The sequence below is a fragment of the Lissotriton vulgaris genome, chromosome 3_1 (assembly GCF_964263255.1).
Source record: "Lissotriton vulgaris chromosome 3_1, aLisVul1.2, whole genome shotgun sequence".
Classification (NCBI taxonomy): Eukaryota; Metazoa; Chordata; class Amphibia; order Caudata; family Salamandridae; genus Lissotriton; species Lissotriton vulgaris.
The window spans coordinates 752,572,836-752,597,676 of record NC_141689.1 but is presented as its reverse complement, the minus strand read 5'-3'; the positions used below and the strand labels follow the sequence as shown (position 1 = coordinate 752,597,676).

The window sequence follows — 24,841 nt, the reverse complement described above, 5'->3', positions numbered from 1 at the left end:
AAACGGAAAAGAGGGGGGAATCACAGAAAAGGAAGTAGAACCAATTTAGCGAAGACAGTTGCACCTAGGGCTTTGGCAGATGCCCCTAAACAAAAGGGCACCCATTTAGCTGATGTGGGACAGAAAATCTTTTCCTTTAACACTAACAATAATGACGATCTTTTGGGGAAAATTGAGAAATTGGTTCAGATGCTTTTGTTGCCCCTCCTAGAGAGAACCCAAATTGTTAACCTAAAGTTAGACCAATTGGAACATCTTATCTCACTCAATACCCATTCCCTTGAAACATTAGCAAATAAGAGCAAATCATCTGAGGTGGGGGGCACTAACAATAACAATAATAGTAACACCAACAATAGTAACTCAAGAAAAGGGGAGAGAAGAAAAATGTTAGTAAAACACCTCAAACACTCGCAACTGCTGACCCTAAGGTAGCACCCGTCCCATTAGCACGGACCAAACCTGTACCATTAGCACGTACCAAACCTGCAGTGGTGGTCACAGTGGGGCCCCCAAGCCAAAATGTGGCCAGTACAGCATCAACATCTGAAGCAACTACCTCTAAACAGGGAACTACCCATGGGCCCAAACTAATACCATCGCAGGGACCTGTAGCAGACCGTGATAGAGTACATAAAAAGAAACTACCACCCGTAAACCTGCCCCCAGACTCAGTCCCTTTTATGGTAATTCTTACAGGAGTGCCCCCAGTTTTGCCCAATAAAACGGAATCAAACCAGGAGCTAAAAAATAAAGCAACATATTGGCTCAATAATAATAGGCCACTTCCTCCTGATTCTAAAACAAAAATACTCGGTGTGCGTAGAGTCCCCTGGGTGGGCCCAAGTGAGAAGGATTTAGAGGGGGATTGTATCCTGATTAACTTCAGTGACACCTGGGTTAAAGATATGATCTGTCGTAAACCAAGGTTTGCTAGAGTTGGGGATATCCAATGTATAGGTCTGGAATACTTTTATCCAAATTTGAATTTTGTCCCACCGACTCTGTTCCATAGGAATACCGGGCTGACTTTTCATAGTGACACATACCCTGGGTGGACCCGGAGAAATAGGGCCGCATGGCCGAACCAAAACAACTGGGGAACATGGCACCAGGGTGATGGCTTCTTTAGGGGATCAATATGTAATAACAACAATTTTTTGCAAACTCGGTACAATGACCCAAGATCAAGATTTCAGGGAAAAGATTATCTAGGGTGGTTCCCAAGTGACATCCCCCTAAGAAATCGTTTTGATCCACTTGTGGGTATGGAGGAGCTGGATTGACCATCACAAAATTCTCCTGGCGATGCTTTGTTAATAGGAGAGCCTAGCCAGAGGGAGAAGGGGGAAAGTTGTAACAATAACTTGCGGGAGGATGTTTCCGTAGGTGACGATCGTACTTCTAACCCTCAAGCCCCTGAGGTTGGCCTCACCCAAGAAAGTGAATTAAATCTAACTACCTTAAGGCAAAATTTGGCAGCAATACCTGAACCAGCCAGAAACAAACAAAGTGAATTAAGGCTGTGTCTAATTTCTTGGAACATCGCTGGGCTTGCTTCTAGATTAGAGGATGAGGTCTGGTTAGATTTTGTGGGAGACCGTGACATTCTGTGTCTCCAGGAGACATGGAGCCGATCTACTCAGAATATCGATGGTTTCCAATCATTTAATGTCCTAGCGGTACCTTCACAAGCGGGTAGGGCAAAAGGTGGATTATTGACAGCGATTTCTTTAAAATTATGTAAACTTGTAACATCTAAGATAGTTGACACCCCATGGTTTCAATTGCTAATGTTGGATAATTTGGGTTGGTCCGAATTCGGCTCTGATACCAACTTTTCAGGGAAGTAGAGGCACGATGAGTTTTATTGACTTCGCAATTGTGTCTAGTGGGTATTTTCATTATGTTGACAAGTTGGAAGTAATTGCAAATGCTGCCAGTGACCATAACCCTCTAATCGTATCCCTGCTTTGTCCTGTTAAACCCAAACATCTTGTCTGGGAGCAATCTATAAAGTATAACAGGAACCAAGGAATCACTCTCAAATGGGGCAAAATGGACGCTGCTGGTCTTGAGGCAGAGATCTTATATGGATATAGCTCCGAATATGAGGCATGTCTAACACCTACAGCTAACCCTGAAAAGGTCATAGGGAACTTTGAATCTTTATGTGGGCATGTAGCCGAGCGTCTCACAAAACCAATTGGGAAAAATAAAAGGATAGGTCCCAGATGGTTTGATGCCGCGTGCTCGGCATCACATAGATCCTTGAAAATAACATTAAAACAAAAACCAAGGAACAAAGAGCTGGTTAGAGCATCCAGACTGGCCTAAAAAGAGGCCATAAGAACAAGGAAGCAGGATTTAAAAAACCTAGCTTGGGAAGATTTAGAAAAGGCCTCGGAATTAAAAGATAGCAGGCTTTTCTGGGAAGTTATTAATCGTCCCCTCTTTACGAGTAATGGCAAGGATAACATTGTGATGCAGATTACATGCGAAACATGGGAATCACATTTTGGGAAAATTTTTAACCCAAATGGAATCTCAATCCAGGAATCATCATCAGGAGACGCTAGGGAGTTGGTGGTCTCTCAAACATCTTTGTCCCTGAGCTCATCGCTTACTTTGCAAGAGGTGGAAGATGCTCTGAGGAAAGGCATATTATTAAAGGCCCCCGGCCCTGATTTAGTGCCTTTGGATTTCTTCAAGCACAATGTCAAGGTTTGGGCCCCTCTATTGTTAAATGTGTTTAGAGCAGTTGTTATTGGCCGTGTCCCGGCATCATGGAAGGAGGCAGTAGTGGTGCCGATATATAAGAAGGGCGATAGATCTGATCCCCGATGCTATCGCCCAATCTCACTAATTGATGCATCGTCTAAGATACTGGGTAGGGTCATTTTAGCCAGACTGGAAACATGGGCAGATTCGGTGGGCCTTATTGTGAATTCCCAATATGGGTTCAGAAAAGGTAAAGGAACTGTCGAACAGTGCCTGAACCTGGCCCTAATCACAGGGAAGTACATGAAGGCAAGGAACTCCTCCATCCACCTTGCCTTCATGGACCTTTCAAGGGCATTCGACACTGTGTGTCGGAGCAAGTTGTGGCAAATGATGGGGGATATGGGCTTTGAGGAACCCTTGGTCACCTTGCTCCATAGACTGCATGAATCAACAACTGTAGCCATAAGGTTCGGGCCAGGGGGGGAAAAAACTAAATCTATCCTCTCAACTGAGGGCGTTCGACAAGGATGCATATTAGCCCCTTTTTTGTTCCTTGTGTACACAAACGGCTTGGAAAAGTACCTGTTGGACCATTGTCACGACTTCCCAAAGGTCAACGGCAGGAGCATACCAATGCTTCCTTATGCCGACGACACGGTACTTATGACACTCACAGGAAACAGCATGCAGCTCTGTCTTGATGCCTTTCACAATTTCATGTTGGACCTAGATCTGAAGGTAAATTTCACCTAATCCTTTGCAATGGTCTGTGGCCCAAAGGGGACCAAATCCAGAAAGTTTGTAGTAAATAATTCTACCATTGAAAAGGTAGAAAACTTTAACTACCTGGGAAACCTTTTCAATAATAAATTAAGTTGGGCCCCGTTAATGAAGACTCAAGTCCAGAGCGCTAGTCGCTCTATAGAAGGTCTGTTTCGCTTCTGTGGCAAATTAGGTCAAAAACCTGTTACACACCTAAAAACCCTGTACAAATCAAAATGTTTGTCGGTAGCTACTTATGGGGCTGGGGTTTGGGGGACTGAAAGCCCTGACACGATACAAATCATGGAGAACAAATTTATAAAGCGTGTATTGGCTATTCCATCAGGTTCATCAAATAAATTTGCCCATGACGAAATAGGTTTGAGCTATGTGAGTGACTCCATCCGCCTTTCACCCTTACTATTATGGGGCAAAATATGGCTATCAGAGGACTTACAGTTTTCTAGAGACATCCTCTGGGACTGTCTAAAACTGGAAAATAGGAAACAGATTCCCTGGTTATCTTATGTCAATGAAATGCTCCATAAAATAGGTTTGGGTGACATTTTTGATAACCCTGAAAAAATACAGGGAGACATTAAAACTGTCATTAAATCAAGTTATTGGAAATCCTCACTTGTACATTCCCTGGCTAGGCCTTACGGTCCTATGGTTACTTTACAGCATCAGTTTTACTTAACCTTCACAACTCATGTGCAATGGCGATTCTATCTGACAAGGTTTAGGTTAAACATCTTGCACTTTCTCTTTGCGTTTCCTAAACAAGGGGGTTGGTGTGAGAGGCTGCCCCCATGTCCTTGTAACAATAAAGCTAGTCAAAGCACGATGCATGTTGTTCTCTTTTGTCCCTTATATAAGGACCCGAGAATTAGGTTTATTAAGCCCATTCTGAAGGAGAAGCAACCATGTCATTATAATGAGGGTTATGACTACTTGTTATCTCTGTCATCCTCTGGTGTTTGTTGTGCGATGTTAAACTTCATACGAGTGTCACTCTTGATTAGAAAACGGTATGGTTAATTTGGCCCCAAGAACCTCTGTCTTAGCCCATGTACATTGTTGTATTGTAACTTTTCTTTCCTTTGCCCCCCTTGATGTATACTCTAGTATGAATAATTTATGAATTAACACAAATTGATTGAAAGTAAATGCTATGGGTCCTATATGTGATTATATTAATTAATGTGTTTTACCAGTTTAGTGTTTTAATTTTAGGACTGTCTTTTAAAAACAAATTCTAAATCATGTCTGTAAATGTTTGACTTTTATGATTCTTTTCCGAATCAAATAAAGTTTTTGAACCGAACCGACATACCCTGATGTAAGTAAATTTATTTGACCAAGAGCTAACTCGCTTTCTTATTGTCTTGGTCTTGTCTAAATAACTCTTCTAATGACTACAGAATGCAAGGCACACTCTACTGAGGTTGATGAATTAGGAAAGAAAGTTGAAAGAGTGAGAGTCTGACTGTTGTGGAACTCCGAGACTACTTATGAGAAATAACAAGGGATACATCCTTAAAGCCACCCAGTTAGAAAGGAATAAAGTGCAAGGCTCTACTGATGATAAAGCCTATATTGCTACAGATTGACTTAATTGCTATAAGGAAGGTAACCTTCCTTGATATATGCTGCAATAAAGCCTTGTGAATAGGCTCAAATGGAGAGATCATCAATTTGGTTAATACCAAAGGTAACTCCCAAGGAGGAGATGGATGTCTAAGAGGCAACGCCTTTAGACCTTTTGAGACCTATTAGAAAGACCTTGATGACTGCTCTTCTGAAGAAGGCTGTCTTATCAGACCCTTTTTTATATGCTGTAAGACCAGGGAGGTGGACATTTAATGAGGCAAATTGTAGCTCTGATTTAGTCTGATATTAGTAAATATGGAAGGATGACGTTTTCCTGACAGGTAATAGGATTGTATCTTCTTTGTTGGTACCAAATACATAATCTCTTCCTTTAAAAGAACTAACATGCCCTGCCTGAAAAGCAATTAGCTTTCATTAATGTCAATGCATGATGTAAGCAAATTCATGAGTCAATACTATATGACCTCATCAGCCATGCCAGCCTTAAGACTTGATCAGCTGGTTGTGTTTACATGGCAATCTCTTGGGTGGATTGAGTGACCGCTGCAGAAGGTCAAGATACTACCAATGCATGGGCTAGTTGGGAGTAAGGAGGATTATTATTACTTTCCAATTCCGGAGTTTCAAGATGACTGCAGGAATCAATGGAAATGGTGGAAAAGCATAAATAAATGTCTTTGGTCAGGTAATCAGAAGAGCACTTCCAAAAGACCTTGTCTCTGATAGTCTTTCTTTTTCGGGATTCACTTCTGCACCACACACAGATATTCAATGTAAGAGTACGTCATCTGATTCCCTGAGCATAATTAACATAGAAAGTGTGCTTGATTATTGAGAGTGTTTGGCAAGTGAAACACACTCAGATGCTGTCCTCTGACCAAGGCCCAAGTCCTGATGATTTTCTGAAGAAGGAGTGGGAGAGAGAAAAAAAGTGAGAGAGAGGTCTCAGTGTGAAGTCGTCCTGCTTGTTTAGATAATGCACTGTTGTTGTATTGTCCATATTAATGAGGATTCCGCTCCCTGTCAGAACAGGGAGGAAAGACTTTAGATGCAGGTGGACTGCTCTTAGCAACTGATGTAATTTGAGGCCTCCTACTTCAACCACTTTGCTTCTAGAGTTCTCAGATGTGTTCTCTACCCTGATAGAGTGACATTTTTGACAACTTTATGAAGTGGTCACTCTAGCTGCAATGGAATTTCCAGATTCAAGTAATTTTATGCAACACAATGACACAGTAATGATTTTACCACTATCACAGTAGTTTGTCGTCCCAATCATCACATCTCTGAGAACATTGATCTACTAGACATTGCTGAGGTCTCATATGAAGTCCTTCATTTAGAAATAGGATTGCCTTAGTGCGGTGGAGTAAAAGCCACAAAAAGTTGTTTAGTTTTTTTAAATGTTTTTTTTCTTTCTATGTAATACAATAATACTGGTTTAACTTCTAACGTGTGAAAAGCTTGTTCTGCCACTGAATCTGGTTGAGGAAAGAACACCGGCAACTCAACAGATTGACTGATGTGAAAGGCAGATACTACTTTGGGTAGGAATTTGGGGTTAGCACGAAGGACCACTTTGTTTTGGTGGACTTGACAAAATGGTTCCTCTACGGTTAATGCCTGAAGCTCACCCACTCTCCTCAGTGATGTAATCGCAATGAGGAAAGCAACTTTTCAAGTGAGAAATTGCAGTTCACATTTGTGCAATGGCACGAAGGGCGGACCCATTAGTCTAGTAAGGACAATGTTAAGATTCCACACTGGAGCAGGTGGGAATCTTGGTGGAATAACTCTTGAGTCCTTCCATAAAAGCCTTGATAATGGGTACCCTGAAAAGGGACAGATGCGGTCTGTTTTGAAGGTATGCAGCTATTGCAGCAAGATGTACGCGTATGGATGTGTAAGCTAATCCGCACTGCTGCAAGTGTAGTAAGTAACAAATTATATTTTGACTGGAAGCATCTAGAGGATTGATATGGTTGATTTTACAATATATAACAAACCGCTTCCATTTAGCTGTGTAGCAAGGTCTTATAGTAGGCCTTCGGGCCTCTTTCATGATATTCCCAACAGTCTGGCGGAAGGTTGAGATAGCCAAACACTATGATTTCAGGTGCCAGATCACTGATTTGAGTTCTTTGGGATCTGGATGTTTTATCTCTCCATGGCTCTGTGTGAGGAGACTGGGTGTGAGATGTAGTTTTTTATGAGGAACTAACGAGAGCTCCAGCAGGGTAGTGTACCAAGGTTGACAGGCCCATGTGGAGCTACTACGATCAGTGTGAGGGATGTTTGTCTGAGGTTCCGAACCACTAGTGGAATGAGTGGGAGAGGCGGAAAAGTGTAAGCAAATAACCCTGACCAGTTCATACATAGTGCATTGCCTTTGGACAATGGGTGTGGATACCTGGAGGCGAAGTTTGGACATTTTGCATTTTGGTGTGTTGCAAACAGATCTATCTGTGAGAAACCCCACATTTGAAAGAATGGGAGGAGAGCTTGAGGGTAAAGTACCCACTTATGAATCTGTTATCTCTACCTGCTGAGAAGATCTGTGATCTGATTGTTTACTCCTGGGAGGTACTCCGCCAGGAGATAGATTTTGTGATGTATGGCCCACTTCCAGATGGCTTGTGCATGTAAAGACAGATGGAGAGAGTATGTCCCTCCAGTTTCTGTATGCATCAAGACAGTTTTGCCGACCAGGTGAGTCTGGAATGTTTTGAGCGCTAGAAATACTGATGGCAGCTCTAGATGATTTATGCTAAGTTGCTTTTGCTTTAAACTCCACAAACCTTGAATTGTATGAGTTTGGAGATGAGCTCCCCAACTGGAGAGCAATGCGTACACTGTTAGTACTGTCTGTGGAACTGGGTCAATGAAGGGCAGGTTTTGTGGATTCCACTACTGCAGAGAGCGATGGGTGCAGCCGTCCACCAACACTATATCTAACAATTGACACTGAGACTCATTCCACTGACGTGCTAAACATTCCTGAAGAGGACGCATTTAAAGTCTCGCATGGGGAACTATTATGATGCAAGATGCCATCATTCCCTGTAGTTGCATAAACACCCGAGCTGGTAATGACTGATTGGGTTGAAACTGTGAAACTAGAGCCTGAATATTGTGGATCCTGGCTGCATTGAGAAAGGCTAGAGCTTTTAGAGTATTGAGAGTGGCTCCCAAGTATGTTTGTGTGTTGGAGGGTCGAAAATGGGACATCGTGAACCCCAGATCGTGCAGTAATTGTACTGTTATTTGAGTGTGCTGGAGACACTTAGGGTGAGAACTGGCTTCGACGAGCCAATCGTCCAAGTATGGGAAGACATGAATATGTGGTCTTCGTAGGTGAGCAGCGACTACTGCCATGCATTTGCGGAATACTCTTGAAGCATTGGTGACTCCCAATGGAAGCATTTTGAACTGGTAATGTTGTCCCGCTACCACAAACCTGCGATATTTGTGATGAGAAGGATGCATCGGAATATGGAAGTATGCGTCCTTTAAGTCTAGAGTAGACATAAAGCCACTTTGCTGTAGGAGTGGGAGCACTTGTTGTAGTGTCACCATGTGAAAGTGATCTGAATTAACGTATTAATTTAGTTCTCTGAGATCCAGTATAGGCCTGAGAGAGATGTCCTTTTCGGGTATGAGAAAATATAGGGAATGCACGCCAGACCCTTAATTGGGTCGCTCCCCATGCATGTGCATTTGACCACCCTTTTTAAGTCTGTTGGGACACCGTAAGAGGGCATGATACTTCTAGCATTGTTACCCCCAGTTTTTGCCTGGTGTCAGTGTGTTTTTTACTAGTCTGACCTGGATCTTGCTAATCAGGACCCCAGTCACTGTGCTTTCTCCCTAAATTGACTACTGTATGTCCACAATTAGCTACTGGTATACCATTGTAAGTCCCTAGTATGTGGTACTGAGGTACTCAGGGCATTGGTACACCAGGGGTCTACCATGGGCTGCAGCATGTATTGTTCCACCCATGGGTGTCCAATTAAACAGCCCACTGCCATTGTAGCCTGTGTAAGTTGATGTTTGCACCTCTCACGAAAGATAAGTTTCCTTATATCCGAGGTCACTTAAAACCTATAAGTCACCCCTATGGCAGGCTCTTCCTTCCTGTGGCAGGGTGCTATGTTATAAGTGTGAGGGTGGCACTGCATGAGCAGGACACCCCTGAAAACCCCGGAATTGATTCATTAGGCTTTGTGAGTACGGTCAGACATTTTAATACACATAATAGACATCAGTCATTACAAGATGTTCAACTATATAGTGGTTGCACCAAACCAGGTCATGTTTGGTATCAAACTTGTTGGAATCATACCCCAACACCAATTCTAGTGTTGGAAGTATGATCCCATGTACTGGGGGGCTACCTTGGGTTACCCACCTGTACTACCAGTAACAGCCTTTCAGGGTCCGACAGCAAGCTTGTGCTGCTGCCAACCACAGACATGATTCTGCCCTCCTGCTGATGAGCCAAGCTTGGACAGGGGAATGTGTAACAATAGGTTTCCTGTCACAGGGAGGTGTGACTACATTTCAGACAGGAGTTTTCTACAGAGGGGGAGTGGTCCACAGGAGAATCCAAGTCCACATCAGTTTTCACATAGTTTTAGTGACGGTAACACACTCAAAAAAACTCTGGACCTCTTGAGTTTTTAGACAATAAAGTTTTGAAGGGGGTAATGAGTGTGTTTGGTGTCAAGTCTTAGTGTCCTTAGGCTCAATCCTTATTTGTATAATCAGAATCAAAAAGTCCTTATTTTGTAGAAAAGTTGCTCTTTATTTGTGTAGATAAAAACATGGACAGCCGACACGTGTTTCGCCCGTATGGCGATTTGCGCCAGGGCTTTTTCAAGGCTATTTACAATATTTTTTATTCTGTACAGTTCCTCATCTTTTACAAAAAAAATTCCAAAATTGAATCCGGTTTTTCAATTTGTGGGGGTAGAATCCCTGGAGTACTACGTCGACAGTCTACTCGTTACTTCTTCCGCTATCGCGATCTGGAAGGGGCGAAACACGTGACGGCTGTCCATGTTTTTATCTACACAAATAAAGAGCAACTTTTCTAAAAAATAAGGACTTTTTCATTCTGATTATACAAATAAGGATTGAGCCTAAGGACACTAAGACTTGACACCAAACACACTCATTACCCCCTTCAAAACATTTCAGACAGGACTTAGTGTATTGGGCTGAGGTGGGGTGCTTGCCAGAGCAACCAGACTGCTTCGAACAGCACATTTTGTGCCCTTGGCTCCCGCTCTGGCACAAAACTGTAAAAAGGACATGGGAGTATCCTCCCATCTGTCAAGCCCCTCCTCTGGGTCCCCTGAGTTGTTCCAACCCTTTCCCTAGGGTACTTAAGGGCGTACCTGTGGGTGGTTCCAAAGGTTTGTTGTGGGACAAGACTCAAGTCTGAAATCACGTCACTCTTTGACTGTCTAGACACTTGAACTTCGCCTGGAACCGAGACTGCATCAAGGAAGACTCCTGCTGCTCCTGGTCTCACTGTTCTGCAAGTCTTCTTTGTCGAATGTCTCAGTGCTTCTTCCAGAATCTTTAACAGACCTGTGGGCATCAAGGACACCCGAAGTAATCTCCCTTGGAGTGAAGGAGTCTCCCCCTGCATTTGCAAGCACTGCAACGAAGCTGACCGGTCTGCTGCAACGCATGTCCCACAGACTTCGAAAGGCTCAGCAACACAGGTGGTGGTTCTGCAATGTCCTCGAGGACTGACCTGTCCTTTCTGCAAGTTTGAGGCAGTATCCCTTGTTGGAACCGCTGGGACCAAACCCCTCAGCACCATGTCTAATTGCTGTTGCCAACGCTTGCTGGGTCTGCTCTCCAGAGATCTTCAGGGTACAAGAAGCTCCAGCATCTCTTCCTGCCAAGTACAGCTTCCTCACTGCATTCTCTGCACCGTGGGCCTTCCTTCTTGGTGAGCTACTCAAAGTGCCCTTGCGACTCCTGTGCCTTTGGCCTGTAAGTCAACCTGAGGGTCCTTCCCTGCTGCAGCTGACTCCCCTGCTTGCTTGGGGCCTGCTTTGACTCTCCTGCTTGTGGTGAGTCCTTTGGATCTTGCTGGTCCCAACATTGCTCATTCTGCGCTCTCCACGCGAGTAGCAGCTACCAAGGCTTGTTGGTGCTACCGCCGGACACTGCCCCCCTGGTCCTCAACTTCCGACGTGGGACAGCTCGTGCACGACTCCTGGTCTTCCTCAGCTTCGCCTGGTCCTCAAAGCTGCAGCCACACAGTCACTTTCAACACTTCTGAACCGTCCAGTGGGCTACTCTTCCTTGCCTCCTGATAACCTAGAGCGAACGACCTACAAGTCTGGGAACCGGGTTTGAGACTCGGCAGGGACGCTCAGCAACCAATGATTCTGGGCAAATCACCTAATCTTCCTGAACCTAACAAAAAATGAATGTGTCTGACTGTAACGTACCTGGTGCTCATGTAAAGTACTCTGATACCTTCCAGTTTGCGCTGTATAAATCCCCCCACCCCAAAATAAAACATCTTCTTTGAAGCCCTCCATTGTGATCTACGGCAGGCTTCTTACGCAACTTCACACCCATGCACCCGGCTTCCCTGGTATAAGTATCCTGGTTCCTGGGGTATCCATGGGTAGAGTGACTCTCCAACCTTCTGTTATACACAGGGTTTCTTCAGGGTCCACTGGGAAAGCTCCTTTTTCTTAAAAAGAGCGACCACGACTTTACCGTTGACTATTATTGGACACACAGCTGTGCTTCCCCTCTGCACACAGCCTCCGTGGGGTTCCTGGACACTTACCTTGGGTGGTTCCTTGAGTCCCTAGCGCCTGTGAGTCTCCTGGTCAAAGTTCTGACTTCGGTTGCAGTTCACATTGTAGTATATAGTTTGGTCTCCCCCTGTAGACCTCTGTGTTTTGTGCTTACTTACCTGATTGCAATTGAAGAACTGCTGTGTATTTGTGTTGATATCGCCGGGTAGGAGATATACCAATGTGTTATTGAGTGTTATGAATATAACTAAACACATTTTTATAAATACACGGTGGTTCATTTTCGTTTAAACTACACTACATGATTAAACTGGTAAAATAAGCTGCTTAACACTCCTTCAATGTGAGCCTGAGGGCTGCTCTCCACAGCTACTACTTTGGGAGCTTTCTATGGTTATCAAAGACTACTAAAATCACCAAAAGGGTTTGCCTGGATTAGTGCAAGGTGCATGACTTAAATAAGTGTGCATCATATACTAAGCCAGCCTCCTACAGACACAAATTACTTTTGTTGTCCTGAAGACATACTTTGTGACGTGATTTACTTCTACCGTGTCTCACATTTCGGTGCCAATTGTCCTCAGGTTGTTTTTTTTCTCTTTTTAGTAACCTTCACTGACCCATCCAACATCTTTCTATTTCTGAAGCAATATTGTACTGTCATTGGTTGCTCCATTATCTTTGCCGTTTTCAATTATTTTCCTCTATTTACTGATTTAACCCTTTTACACCAAAATACTGCACTACTTGTTTAAATATTTAGATGTCTGGTTTCACCACTCACTTTTATTTTGGCCAACCGTTAACACATTTTTTATGTATCTGCTCTGTGAATTTCCCAATCAAAGTAAGACCTTCACACTAGCCCTTTCTCATGATTCAAGTGCCTCTGCCACAGTTGCTACTTGAGCCTCCCAGTGTTGCCACACTTGCCTGGCCATATAGTAATTTTCTTTCAGATAATTTTGGGCAAAGTAGTTCCACTTTATTTCTTTCATTAGTGTGATTGCCATGAAAAAGATCCTTCTGGGTTACAAGGCTCTGCTGAGATGAATCCGCAAAGCTTTGGCTAGCTCCAGGACCATCCTGAACAAAACGTCAAAGATGCATCTTGTAGGTAAGTTAAGTGCACCTCCAACCCCACTTTAAGGTCAACACCCCCCCCCCCCCCTTGAGTTATAGCAGACCTCCTCTGCATATATTACATATAACAGAGCAGACAGTCCAAGTGTAAGTAGTGTGAGAGCCATACAATACTCCTAAGTCTGTATCACAGATCTCACTGTATTTCCTCACATACACAATGTCATCAACATCACAAGCACACATTGCCTTTATCCATGGAAGAGTTCCTCTAACCTCTAAACCTCTTCAGGCAAGCGATCATCAGCTACTTACACACCTACCAGGCACTAGCTCAAAAGATTTGTAGAACCGTCCCAAATCAAAAGCAACACCTTTCATCTCTAGGCCTGTTTAGGCCACAATATGGTGGCATCAAAGTAATTGCACAGCTCAGTCTTCTAGTGTAAAGTCTATTTCAGCAAGTATTGCAAGCATACATACCTTATGGGACAGAGATGATATAAATTGCCTACAGGTAACAAGTTTGCAAAGTGTGATCACACACAAATGTTCTACAATTCTTTATATTATCACGATTGTGCACAAGGCTGAAAGTGGGAGCAACAGGAGAACATGTCTAGTGCGCCCACTACTTAGTCACAAGACTAAATAGAGTCCTAGACTTCGAAGGCAACGATCAGAAGTATTAGAGTCTGAGACTACTTCACAAAGCAACTCAAGGTTTTTACTATTATTCCACGCAACCAGAAACATTTACACCCAAGAGAAATCGAAATAACTGGTAACATTAACAGCTATTAAACACAGAAATTGACTAGTAAAGTAAACATTGAAAGTTAAGGTTTATAATATGCAATTACTATAACTAGTATATTTGGAAGTAGCAAAACAATTTGAAAAGGTCTGACTACAACATATCATTTCTCCTGCCCAGTTTCGGTGAGAAATTAGAAAATATAGCTGACAGGCATAAATTGGAGGACTCTGACTTGATCTAAGCCATTCAGAATGAATACTGAACACGTTTTAGAAACACTTGATTTCTCAAATAACCTCATAAGCAAATGTATCCAATAAATAAGACGCCAAAATGATCTCAAAGAATTTGCTTACCACAGAAGCACCTCTGCCTGTCTGTAGGCCTCCAAGCCATGGCATGTTGATAGGAGTACCAGGATTGCTGTGAGTATAAGGTGTGCTAGCTTGAACTGAAGGCAGATCATCACGAGTATGTATAACCAAGAAATCATCAGCCCTAAAGATAAACGCTCATATTTTATGTGAGAAAAAGAGTCCAACTCTCTGAATTAAATTTGTATTACAACAGTGTAGAGAACATATTGAAACGTACCCCTTCGTCTCCATCTCCATTTCATCATCAGCCCAAGTATAGATGTGCGTAGCAAGGATTCCAGAAACATCCAGTTCTTGGATGTCATGACTGGATGCTATTGCGATGCAGTTCCGGTTTGCCTAACCAACCACATATGAAAAAGAATAATATGTAGCTTTTTAGTGAATAGCATTTATTACACTTCTGGCAGTAGAAAAACGAAATAACAACACATTACGTCTGTTTAGGCTGAAAATACAATGGTTCTAAGAGCCCTCTCGGACAGTTTCGTTTTTCTTTTTTTTAATCAAACACAAGAACTAACTCATCCATTTATATTGTAAAATGAGACTCATTTAACAAGCTTTCCAATGGTATGATTATGGACGAAAAGTGGAACATTAGCATTTGCAGTAACATATAAAACATGCTAGCTATTTTCCAAAGTAAACCGTATTTGAGTGCTTCCCTACTGGGGCATTCTGGGCCTATAAAATCCAGAACACTATCTCAAGGATTGCCATTTCTTTTCAAGTTAACTTCTAGATACAATTGTGGCATGTCTGAAGTATCACGGATATCTGGGCTGTACAACCTTCTGTAGTCTAATGGCCGTCTTCTGGAATTCGTTATGGTCTTCCCACATTGCACAGCAAATTGATTAAGAAGCAAAATATGTAAATAAACAATTTCTAGCGCTCCTCATCTGCTGGATTATATTGTATTGCCAGCACGTCTGAACAGACTGGAAACTCTGCAGGTGTGCAAAATTGACACCGCTGAGATTGCCGTACAACAATCCAAAAGATCCAGCACAGAAGCAATCTAACAATAGTTATTTCCATAATAATTGTAGTTGGAGATAATTAACAGTTGCTCTCTATCCATGGGACACATAACTGCGGTGTAATATAGCCCTTCATACCATATTGGAGGGCACTGAAGGGCATCATCAGATGGATAGTATACTACACAGAGGGGGTGTGCGTGGTCGACAGGGTTGTTTTTGTTTTCATGCTATGTGGTACATATTTTGATGTCATAATGTTGACTGTGAGTGGCCAGAGAGGTGTGTTTATCTTGCGCTGGACTACAGCGCCAACCAGTATGATGAAGTAGTGTGAGAGACATGCATGAAATTAATATTTACCTCGCTGGTATATTATACTTTGCAGGAAAATATCTACCTGGATGATCTTCATTATATCAACAAGCACTGGCGTTGCCAAAAGGTCTCGCAGTAGGAAAGTTGGAGCTATTGGTTTTGTAAATGACACTTTATATTTATGTTTTGTGATTTACAATGCCAATACTTTTAACTTTAGCATATGTGACACTTTTAGTATTTGTAATGTCACATGTTTTGTATTACCTTTACTTAGATGTATTGATATTACAATTAACATTGGCTTTTAATTTTTTTAAATAATACTTAAATAAAAGAGATTGTAATTTTTAATGGCAATAGCTTAAACTTTTGTAAATAACTGTTGTGAAGATTATGTTCAGTGACTAAAATCCAAGAACAGAAGTGAAATATTAACTTTTTTTGTGACATTTGCAATAAAACTTCAAACATTGAGAGAACATATTTGAACCAGTGATGCTGTGGTAGTGCTGAGTGATGCTGTGGTGGTGCTGAGTGATGCTATGGTGCCCCTGAGTGATTCTGTGGTGGAGCGATAAATAGATAGAGGGCGATAGATAGATAGACAGAGTGACGGCGATAGATAGATAGATAGACAGAGTGAGGGCGATAGATAGAGTGAGGGCGATAGATAGAGTGAGGGCGATAGAGAGATAGAGTGAAGGCAACTGATAGATAGAGTGAGGGGAATAGATAGAGTGAGGGCGACAGATGTGTGTGTTTGTGTGTGTGCGGTTGTGTGTGGTTGTGTGTGTAGTTGTTTGAGTGGTTGTATGTGTGAGTGGTTGTATGTGTGAGTGGTTGTATGTGTGAGTGGTTGTATGTGTGAGTGGTTGTATGTGTGAGTGGTTGTATGTGCGAGAAATTAAGCTATTCGTATTGTAAATGACAATGCCTTTTATTTATGTTTTAAAAACCAACACGGAAATAAAGGCATTGCCATTTACAATGCCAATAGCTCAAAACTCTCACAACTGCGAGACCAATTGCAATGCAAATCCTTGTTATCTTTGCAGTTTTATATAACGGGACCTCGAGCGGTTTACATGAGGACTAGTTACATTACAGGACACAGAATGTTGAGTTGAAGCCGAGACTCGAGCCCAGTGAATCCTCAAATCCGAAGTCGGCAGCTCTGGTCGTTAGGCCACATCCTCTCCCCAATAAAAAATGGTGCAGCTATCGAACAGCCTTCCTTTATAAAGTGTTAAAGCATTTGTAATTATATTTCGCCCTTACTATATGACGCTTGCCATTGCGCTTAGTCAAGCATAAAAGTAAATAAGCCGCCTTCAAATCAGAAGGGTATTTTATTCAAAGGATTCAGGGGTTGCGCCTCTCAACTGGAACTTGAAATACCTACTCCATGATGACCTCCGATTAAAGAAGTTACGATAATGTGGTTCTCTCTTTTGTTTCCATTTCAGTAAGCGTTCGCTTCAGTCTATATTTTTTTAACAGTGTTTACTTTGAAGCAGAGCCAATGACATTTCCTGCCCTCTCTGTTTATTTTCGAGGTTCAACCCAATCGCGCCCTGAGCTATCACCTTTTCAGCCAATCAGACGAGGCCCCTGGGTTTGATTTGTCAGGATGATGCAAAACGGAAACAAGGACGTAATGAAGAGAAGCCTAGCACGGGCCTCTGGTGCGGCCATGTTACAGCGGGTGGTGTTCAAAATTAGCAACTGAGTATTATGGCAGTATCAGAGCGCCGTCTTGTGTGGCTTCTATGAGTCTTCCGTGGTGCCAAGAACATGGCCAGAGCTCAGCTGCCAAATTAGGAACTGGAAAAACAGGTTCGAATCTCGGCGACGTCTCAACATTTTGTGATCCTGGGCAACTCGCTTAGTTTCCCCGTCCTTAAAAAAAATAAAAGCACTGGTAAAGCAAACTAGCCAAACGGAAGGAAAAACATACCACACATGGCCTTTGATTATAGCAAGGCAAAACAAGCTTGTATCTTGCCTTTACTTTTGTTACGCGCTGTAAACAACGGTTCTGTCCAGAAGGATGCCCAGTCTGCTCCTAATGTATGCCATTTTTGGGGATGAAATGAATGAAATGAAAACGGGATTTCTAGAGCGCATGGCTGCCCGGGGGCGTCCCAGCGCTGGGATTGTACTATGGGATGGGTTGGGGTGTTTAATTTCTGGATTCAGACTCTGCAGCTGCAGGGTGGGAAACATAAATATTCCCTCAGGGTTTATGAGTTAATTAATTTATCTATAACATGCTGCCTCACTGATAAGGTTGTACAATTAACAAGTAGCACCTATACAGACGTATAAGTGTTTTCCTGGGCACTGGATTTTCGATGCTGTGGATCACAGCCAAGTTCACTCAAACAAGTTCCCAAATGTGAATGTTGAAAAATGTATTTCTTTTATGTAGAACATAAATCCATGTAAAGATATCAATAATTCTTGACTCTTTGCTCCATGTACTCAATTTCTGGTACTGTGATATGCATAATCAATAACAATGATGTAAACATCGATTCCCAATGCATTTCGGCATCAGGGGAATATCTATAAGGCAAATTAAAAGATCTTAACTCTAGGAGAAAATCACTGTAAATGGCCATCACCATGTCTAAAGGACCTCCAACGTATCGTGTGTGTAGAGACTCGGGCGATATGAATATGCGTGTGGATAAAGTAACAAAAAAATAACAAAAAATTACTGGGTTGTTTAAATGTAAAAACAGAGTAGTGCAGAGAGATCCAAAACAACAATGTGCACGAGTTTACGATGTCTGTGCTAAAGAAGGAAAAGATAAACGTTTGTGATAGTGAAATTGACCGCGTCGATAACATGCATATTACAAAAAACTCGACGAGACTCAAATAACAGGGTGACGATGTAATGTGAAAGAGACGCCGTGCACAAAACATGCTATTAATGCTAAAGTGACTGTTAAATATAACGGTCCACGCGATGTGCTGACCGATAAAACGTTCTGAAAGCTCCCAACAGTTGTGGAAAGCAACCGGCGGTCGCACTGCCGTCCATGCAGGTTTGGGTGGCGTGTGACGTATAGTCAGTGGGTGTGGTTTTAATACGGAGCAAGCGTAACGTGTATCCTGGAACTTAAAGGGATACTGTTACATAATGTGTGTAAACCGGATAAGTGGAAGCGAACATGCCACGTTGTTATGTGCCTTTGTATAGTCGTGCAATAAAGTTTAAAATCATAAAGCGGCAAGCAGAACAAGAGCGGCCGGGAAACTGAAAGTACAGCCGGCCACCGGCCAGCCATGAATAATTAGGGGAGGAGAAGCCGCAGAGCACACGCTGGGAGAAGCCCTTTGATGTGGTGGCGGGCGTGAACAAAATGTAATTAGGAGGGAGGGAGGGAGGCTGATGCGCGTGCTTGTTTGGTCACGTGATTCATGTGAACTCGAAGAAAACCGCACCAAAAAGCCCTTGGTCTCACGAGTATTTTGAGCACTTGAATTCTCTCCATTTCCCATTCCTTCACAATGGAAAAGGCGAGACCTAAAAACAGCGCTGTATCACCTTTGTGCCCGGCCAAGCTGAGGTCTACCTGTTCCGTTCCAGGACCTGCTGGTTCGATAACCGGAGGATACACGGTATGAAAGGAAGCAGCGTGCCGTCCTCAGTTTCAACCCACGAATGTGCCCCTCTTTAGTATTCGTGATGGGCATCGGCCAGAAAAAAGTGCACCGTTTAGCACGATGCTACTGCGATAAAACAATGCCGACCGCAGCTGCGAAGGCAGGTGTCCCTCGAATGTTATTTTCTTGCACAGCTTGCGAGGCAGTTACATTTGCTCGCAAAATTGCAAGGCGGCACGTGTCCAGTACATTGGAAAAACAAAATGACTGCAACGTCACATCCTTTTCTCATATTAATACCCACTAGCCTCACACTCTTACGCTCGCTCTCGCGTTGTAGATCTGGTTATCACTATTAAACACAATAGGCATCATAAGCATTATTTATTCAAGCACTGGCAAAGCCAATAGATATATAACATTAATAGGAACATGGATGTAAATAAACCTAGGCATTCAAAAATGACGTTTATCACGTTTTTCAAGTGTTGGAAGAAAGTAGCAGGACAGGATTGTTTTCTGTATGTAATGAATGCAGGAGATATTAGAGAAACAACTGTTTGACAAACAAGTGTGGTGATAGAACATAATTTTGTGAAATAAAATAGTCCCTCGTTCTTTGCAATGTCACCTATGGGAAGCGGAATGATATACCATTAAAATAACAGCAATGCTGAAGTGGTGCCAACCCTGACGTCATGGAACAAGCACAGTAAAACTCCAGCGTGTATTACTGTAACCTTGAACTTTCACTTTAACATGACGGTCACGTAAAAAGTTGGGAGCGCTGAGTAGTCGAGGTGCACTGCACAAAAAGACACATTGGAAAGCCGAGTCATTTCCAATCTCAGCAGAGAGGCCAGTGACTGAATGGGCACAGGGCACGGCAAACCGATCTCCTATTCCCCTACAGCAGGTCCTTCAAGAGCCGGGATGAGGCACGTGACTCACCAAGGGCCATGCAGTCCATAAACATGAGATTATACTCATAAATGGACCGCGCATCTATCAGACGGTAAAGCATAAATAATGCAGGTACCCATCCTCCGCGGAGAATGGCCTCTCTGGCACAATTGACACATTTCACTGTCTGAGGCGAGAGCAGGAGTCCGGCGCTGGAAGCCAAGAAGCTGTTAAATATGATACTAACTGCACAATGCGACGGTTCGAAGGCCAGCGAAGGGAGGGGGAATGGTATTTACTAGCAAGCTCGGTCAAAAGAGCAATTTTACCAAATCCAGGCGAAAGGAGGGTGAAGGCGCTTTAGACCAGCCACTGGCTCATTGTGGCTCCAGGGCTGGTACGAGAATGGTTAAACAGCACCAATCTTGGCCATATAGCTCCCAACATATGGATGCAGCGCCTAGACGAGCTCTATGACGTGTAGCACATGCATAACACCCTGAAGTACATCGGTTGAGGTATAGGAACGCTGGATAAACTCAAATATGCCCATCGGGCAGCAACACTAAACCAGAGAAGAAGCAAGACAAGATAACAAAAAGCAAGGCATGGGAAAGACTTGAGAAATATGTGTATTTTGCTTTCACGTATTTGCACATAATGTAAATACGTCATTTAGGGCTACATCTTCGCGTGAAATGAGTATTTATGTCAATTTTGGAAGGGAGGTTGCATTTCGCCCTTAACATGTATGTGCATTGTTTCAGCCCCGCCATGATTTCATTTGGCAGATAACTGCTGCATATTTACGCGACAGTTTGTAATGGGCAATTTTACACAACAGCAGCGTGTGGCCTTCCCGGGATTATGCGAATTACGCCAGCGTGACTGGCATTACTCCTGCACCTAGCTAATATATTGAGCAAATCTGCTGGACGGTGGATGGGCAACCCTCAGGATGCAGGTCAGGAGAAGGCGAGCCCTAAGGCTCGTTTCTGAGCTAAAGTTGTGCAACTACGCAAGCATCCTGGAACTTAAATACATGCAACACTAAAGTTCAACAAACTAAAATCAACATCTCTGCACATAAAGCAGAATCAAACAGCAGAACAAGAATCTCACCACACCAACAACTCGAATTAAACAAAACATTAAAGAGTGAGAGTCAGTGGATACCAACTCATAGTAAATAGGGAGATAGCTCAGTCGGTTAATGCACCCCTGAACAGCAGTACTTTTGCTGGTGTCAACAGATGCCAAAATTTGACCGCATAACTAACCGGAAATACATCACCACTCACTTAGAAACAGAAAACACACTACCACTCCTATGTGACATTAGGCCTGCCAGAGAGCTGTCGACTCTGGAACTGCGGAACCAGGTTCGAGTCCTGGCATCAGCTCAACATCCTGTGATTCTGGGAACATAACTTAAACTCCCCAGGTTTCTAAAAAAAAAAACTGATACTGATTTAAAGGCTTTAATGCTCTTGGGGCAAGTTTGCGATATATAAAAAAAAGTTGTATTACCACTTAAACAGAAAAAACACACCAACACTCATTTAAACAGAAAATGCACTCCAGCATGCATGCAAATAGAAAACACATACGCTAATGCAGCACACTTCCACCTATACGTAAACAGAACACACACTACAGCTCGCATGTAACCAGAACACACACTACCACTCGATTGTGAACAGAAAACACATTATCACTTGATTGAAAACACAACCACCAGAATGTAAAACAACCACCAGAACGTAAACAGAATAAATACTGCCAATTGCACCTGAACAGAAGACACTACTATTTAACCAGAACACACACTACCACTCGATTGTGAACAGAAAACACATTATCACTTGATTGAAAACACAACCACCAGAATGTAAAACAACCACCAGAACGTAAACAGAATAAATACTGCCAATTGCACCTGAACAGAAGACACTACTATTTGACTGTGAAGAGAAAACACTACCACTTGCACGTAAATAGAGGAAACACTACCACTGGCACCAAAATACAGACAACACTACCACTCGCTTGTATGCCAACAGCAATCCTGAAGGCCCCTGTATTAACGTGCCAAGTGAGGCGCTCCAGGGGTGCCCAGGCTCAGCCGTGACAGATCTCTAATACCACAGCTCCTCTCCGGGTACAAGAAGATGTATTCGATAGCGCGAGCACACCCTGGAAATACCGGCTGCGCAGGGGGTTAAAACCCGTGCCAAAGCTGACAATGCGAGCAGGCTTGCAGTGCAGAGGTGCCTGCTGCTAGCAGAGCGGCTTCAGGGAGCGCTGCTCGCCCCGGGTTTAAGAGCACATTTCTTCTCTGGAGCAGTCACATGTCACCGACACTGCACGGGGTGAAGACGCTCCAGTTCTGGACGCAACACAGCTCACTAGTGCAGGGCAGCGCGTAAGTGACTCAAGTATGTGGATCAAAAGAAAAGCGCGATTTAGTGCATGGGGGAGGGGGCATATTTACAAGGCCAGGAGAGAAAATAAAGAAAAAATGAGGCGAGAGTGGAGAAGATAACGAGATAGACGAAAGGAGGGTCCGGCTGGGAAAGAGGCTAAAAGGGCTGAAATGGAGGGGAGAATGCACGTAGCACATTCCAATGAAGTCTGGTGGGGGGGCGGGGGTGGGGAGCAGGCATATGGTGTTTGAGTGAGCAGCCTTTGATGTGCGAGCGAGTGGGAGGGAACAGCAGGGGGCAGAGAAGCAGATTGCTTTCAAGGCAGGAGGCAGGCAGAAGGCTCGGGCAAGCTCGTGCACAAGAGCACATGCACTCGTGAAAATCCTCTTTTTTGGGCTCATGGTGAAACTCTTGGTTTCACTGCTATAGACTCGTCCTATTCCATTCCTGCGGAATGGAAATAGGCCGAGACCTAAAAACAAAGTGGACGGACCCGATAAGGAATCCAGACACAAGTATGACTCAATGTCATGCACAGGAATGGAGAAAAACCAGTAAGTTTTTAAAAAGAACCCTCACCCACCAACCTAGTTGGTGGCATGCTTCATCATTGGGTTGCCAGCTGTTTAAAAGTACCTCTAGGATCCTCAATCGCTATTTTATTCCTGAGGTCCTCGGGCACGGTTAAAAACAGGGCAGGGATATCGTTAAGATACAGTTGGTCTTCATTATCCCCAAAGAATGGTCAACATGTGTCAGCCTCAACAGAGGTACTGAGGCTTTCTTCAGGACCAAGGCAAGTGAAGAGTTTCAAGAAAAGAGTGACCAAATGAATTTTTCAGCACACTCACTAAGGTGTGCTGTGAGTGCAGTGCTGTAGCCGTACTTACGGTTCCCACAGTCCGGAATAAAATCTGGAAAAGTAAAGCACAACATAATAGACATACAAAACAAGCACATTAAAAATAGAAATGACTGCAGATGTGCAGCCACCTCATCTGATTCATGAAGCAGTAGTGACAATTATATATAACTCATATATAATATGAGTTATGTATCATTATATATAACTCAAATATAAATGTCAGCACTTCTTCACAAATCAGAAGAGGTGGCTGCACACCTACAGTCATTTCTATTTTTAATGTACTTGTTTTGCTGAAAAATTAACTTGGTCAATCTTTTCTTGACACACTTCACTTGCTTTGGTCCTGAATAAAGCCTCAGAAACATGCCGACTATTCTATGGGATAATGAAGACCAACTGTAACTTCGCAATATCCCCGCTCTGTTTTCAACCGTGCCCTAGGACCTCTGGAATAAAATAGCAATTGAGGATCATAGAGGTACTTATAAACTGCACTTAAAACACCCCTTTCACACAAAAAACCAACCCGCTCCGCTGTAACTCAGGCGTCATAGCACAGCTGGGTTGCATTCAACAGCCCAGCTGGGAACCCAATGATGAAGCATGCCACCAACTAAATTGGTGGGTGAGGGTTCTTCTTAAAAACGTACTGGTTTTTCTCCATTCCTGTGCATGACATGGAGTCATCCCTGTATCTGGATTCCTTGTTAAGTCCATCCACTTTGTTGTTGATCTATTGAATTTGGGGATAAGGATGTAGCCCTTGTGTTCCTCGCTTTCTCTTAGTTGTTCTTGATCTTCATTATAGGCAGTCCGGCTTGGAACAAGGGTGGAGGCAGGGAGACCAGTATATAGCATAGGCAACTACATGGCACCTACCCACCGTTACAACAGAATGCTGTGTATGTGTATACTTAAAAATAATGGGCTAATCAGAGAAGGCTCACTAATCCATATAGCAAAGTGTGCAACAAATAGGTGCTGTTAAATTAGTCTAAAAAAGTATGCCATATGGGCAAGAATGAAAATTTGTAACATGAACTGTAGAGATTCAACTATTAAAGCAGCTCTCAGAACAGAATAGGTTGAAGACCCATGTTCTAGAACTTACTCTCACAAAACTTGTACTTTCATTATTAGTAGGAAGTTCAATTTTTGTGTAAAAAGAAACAGAGACAAGGTGGTAAAATGAGACTTACCATGCTAGCATTGTTTTGGCTAAGACAGTAGCGTGGTATATATGTTGATGGTCTCAGTTTGTTTTCTCTGACCGGTTAGCTGTTTTATATATGTCTCCATAAGTTGACTCTTATTCCAATTACCTATGTCTGTTCACTTCTTATTTTCTCCCCTCACTGCATATTAACTCTGCTCTAATGCCCTCAACTCTGATCCAGAACACAGTGGCCAAACAGGAGCGGTCTTCTGTTCTAGGCAACAATTGATACAGCCTCTCTGAATGCTGTTTTCACCCAGCAAAGTGTGTTGAGTCGTCAAAATATTGCAGCTAATGTCTGTTTTATGAGAAAGATGCTTTTGCCTCGATCATCAATGGGTTCTGGTCTTGCTGCCATGTAGGAATTTTTACGGAAATAAAATCAC

At 43.0% G+C, this 24,841-nt stretch overlaps 1 protein-coding gene across 2 annotated transcripts in view; it reads right to left on the bottom strand.

Annotated features, from left to right (window-relative positions):
* DMXL1 (Dmx like 1) overlaps positions 1 to 24,841 on the bottom strand; it is a 2,236,090-nt gene that overhangs the window by 431,654 nt on the left and 1,779,595 nt on the right. For both annotated transcript variants that reach the window (XM_086961064.1, XM_086961065.1), the window contains 2 exons: positions 14,335 to 14,456; positions 14,097 to 14,238 (listed from right to left, as the gene is read on the bottom strand). In XM_086961064.1, the coding sequence (XP_086817190.1) occupies positions 14,097 to 14,238; positions 14,335 to 14,456 (264 nt within the window). The remainder of the gene's footprint in view (positions 1 to 14,096; positions 14,239 to 14,334; positions 14,457 to 24,841) is intronic.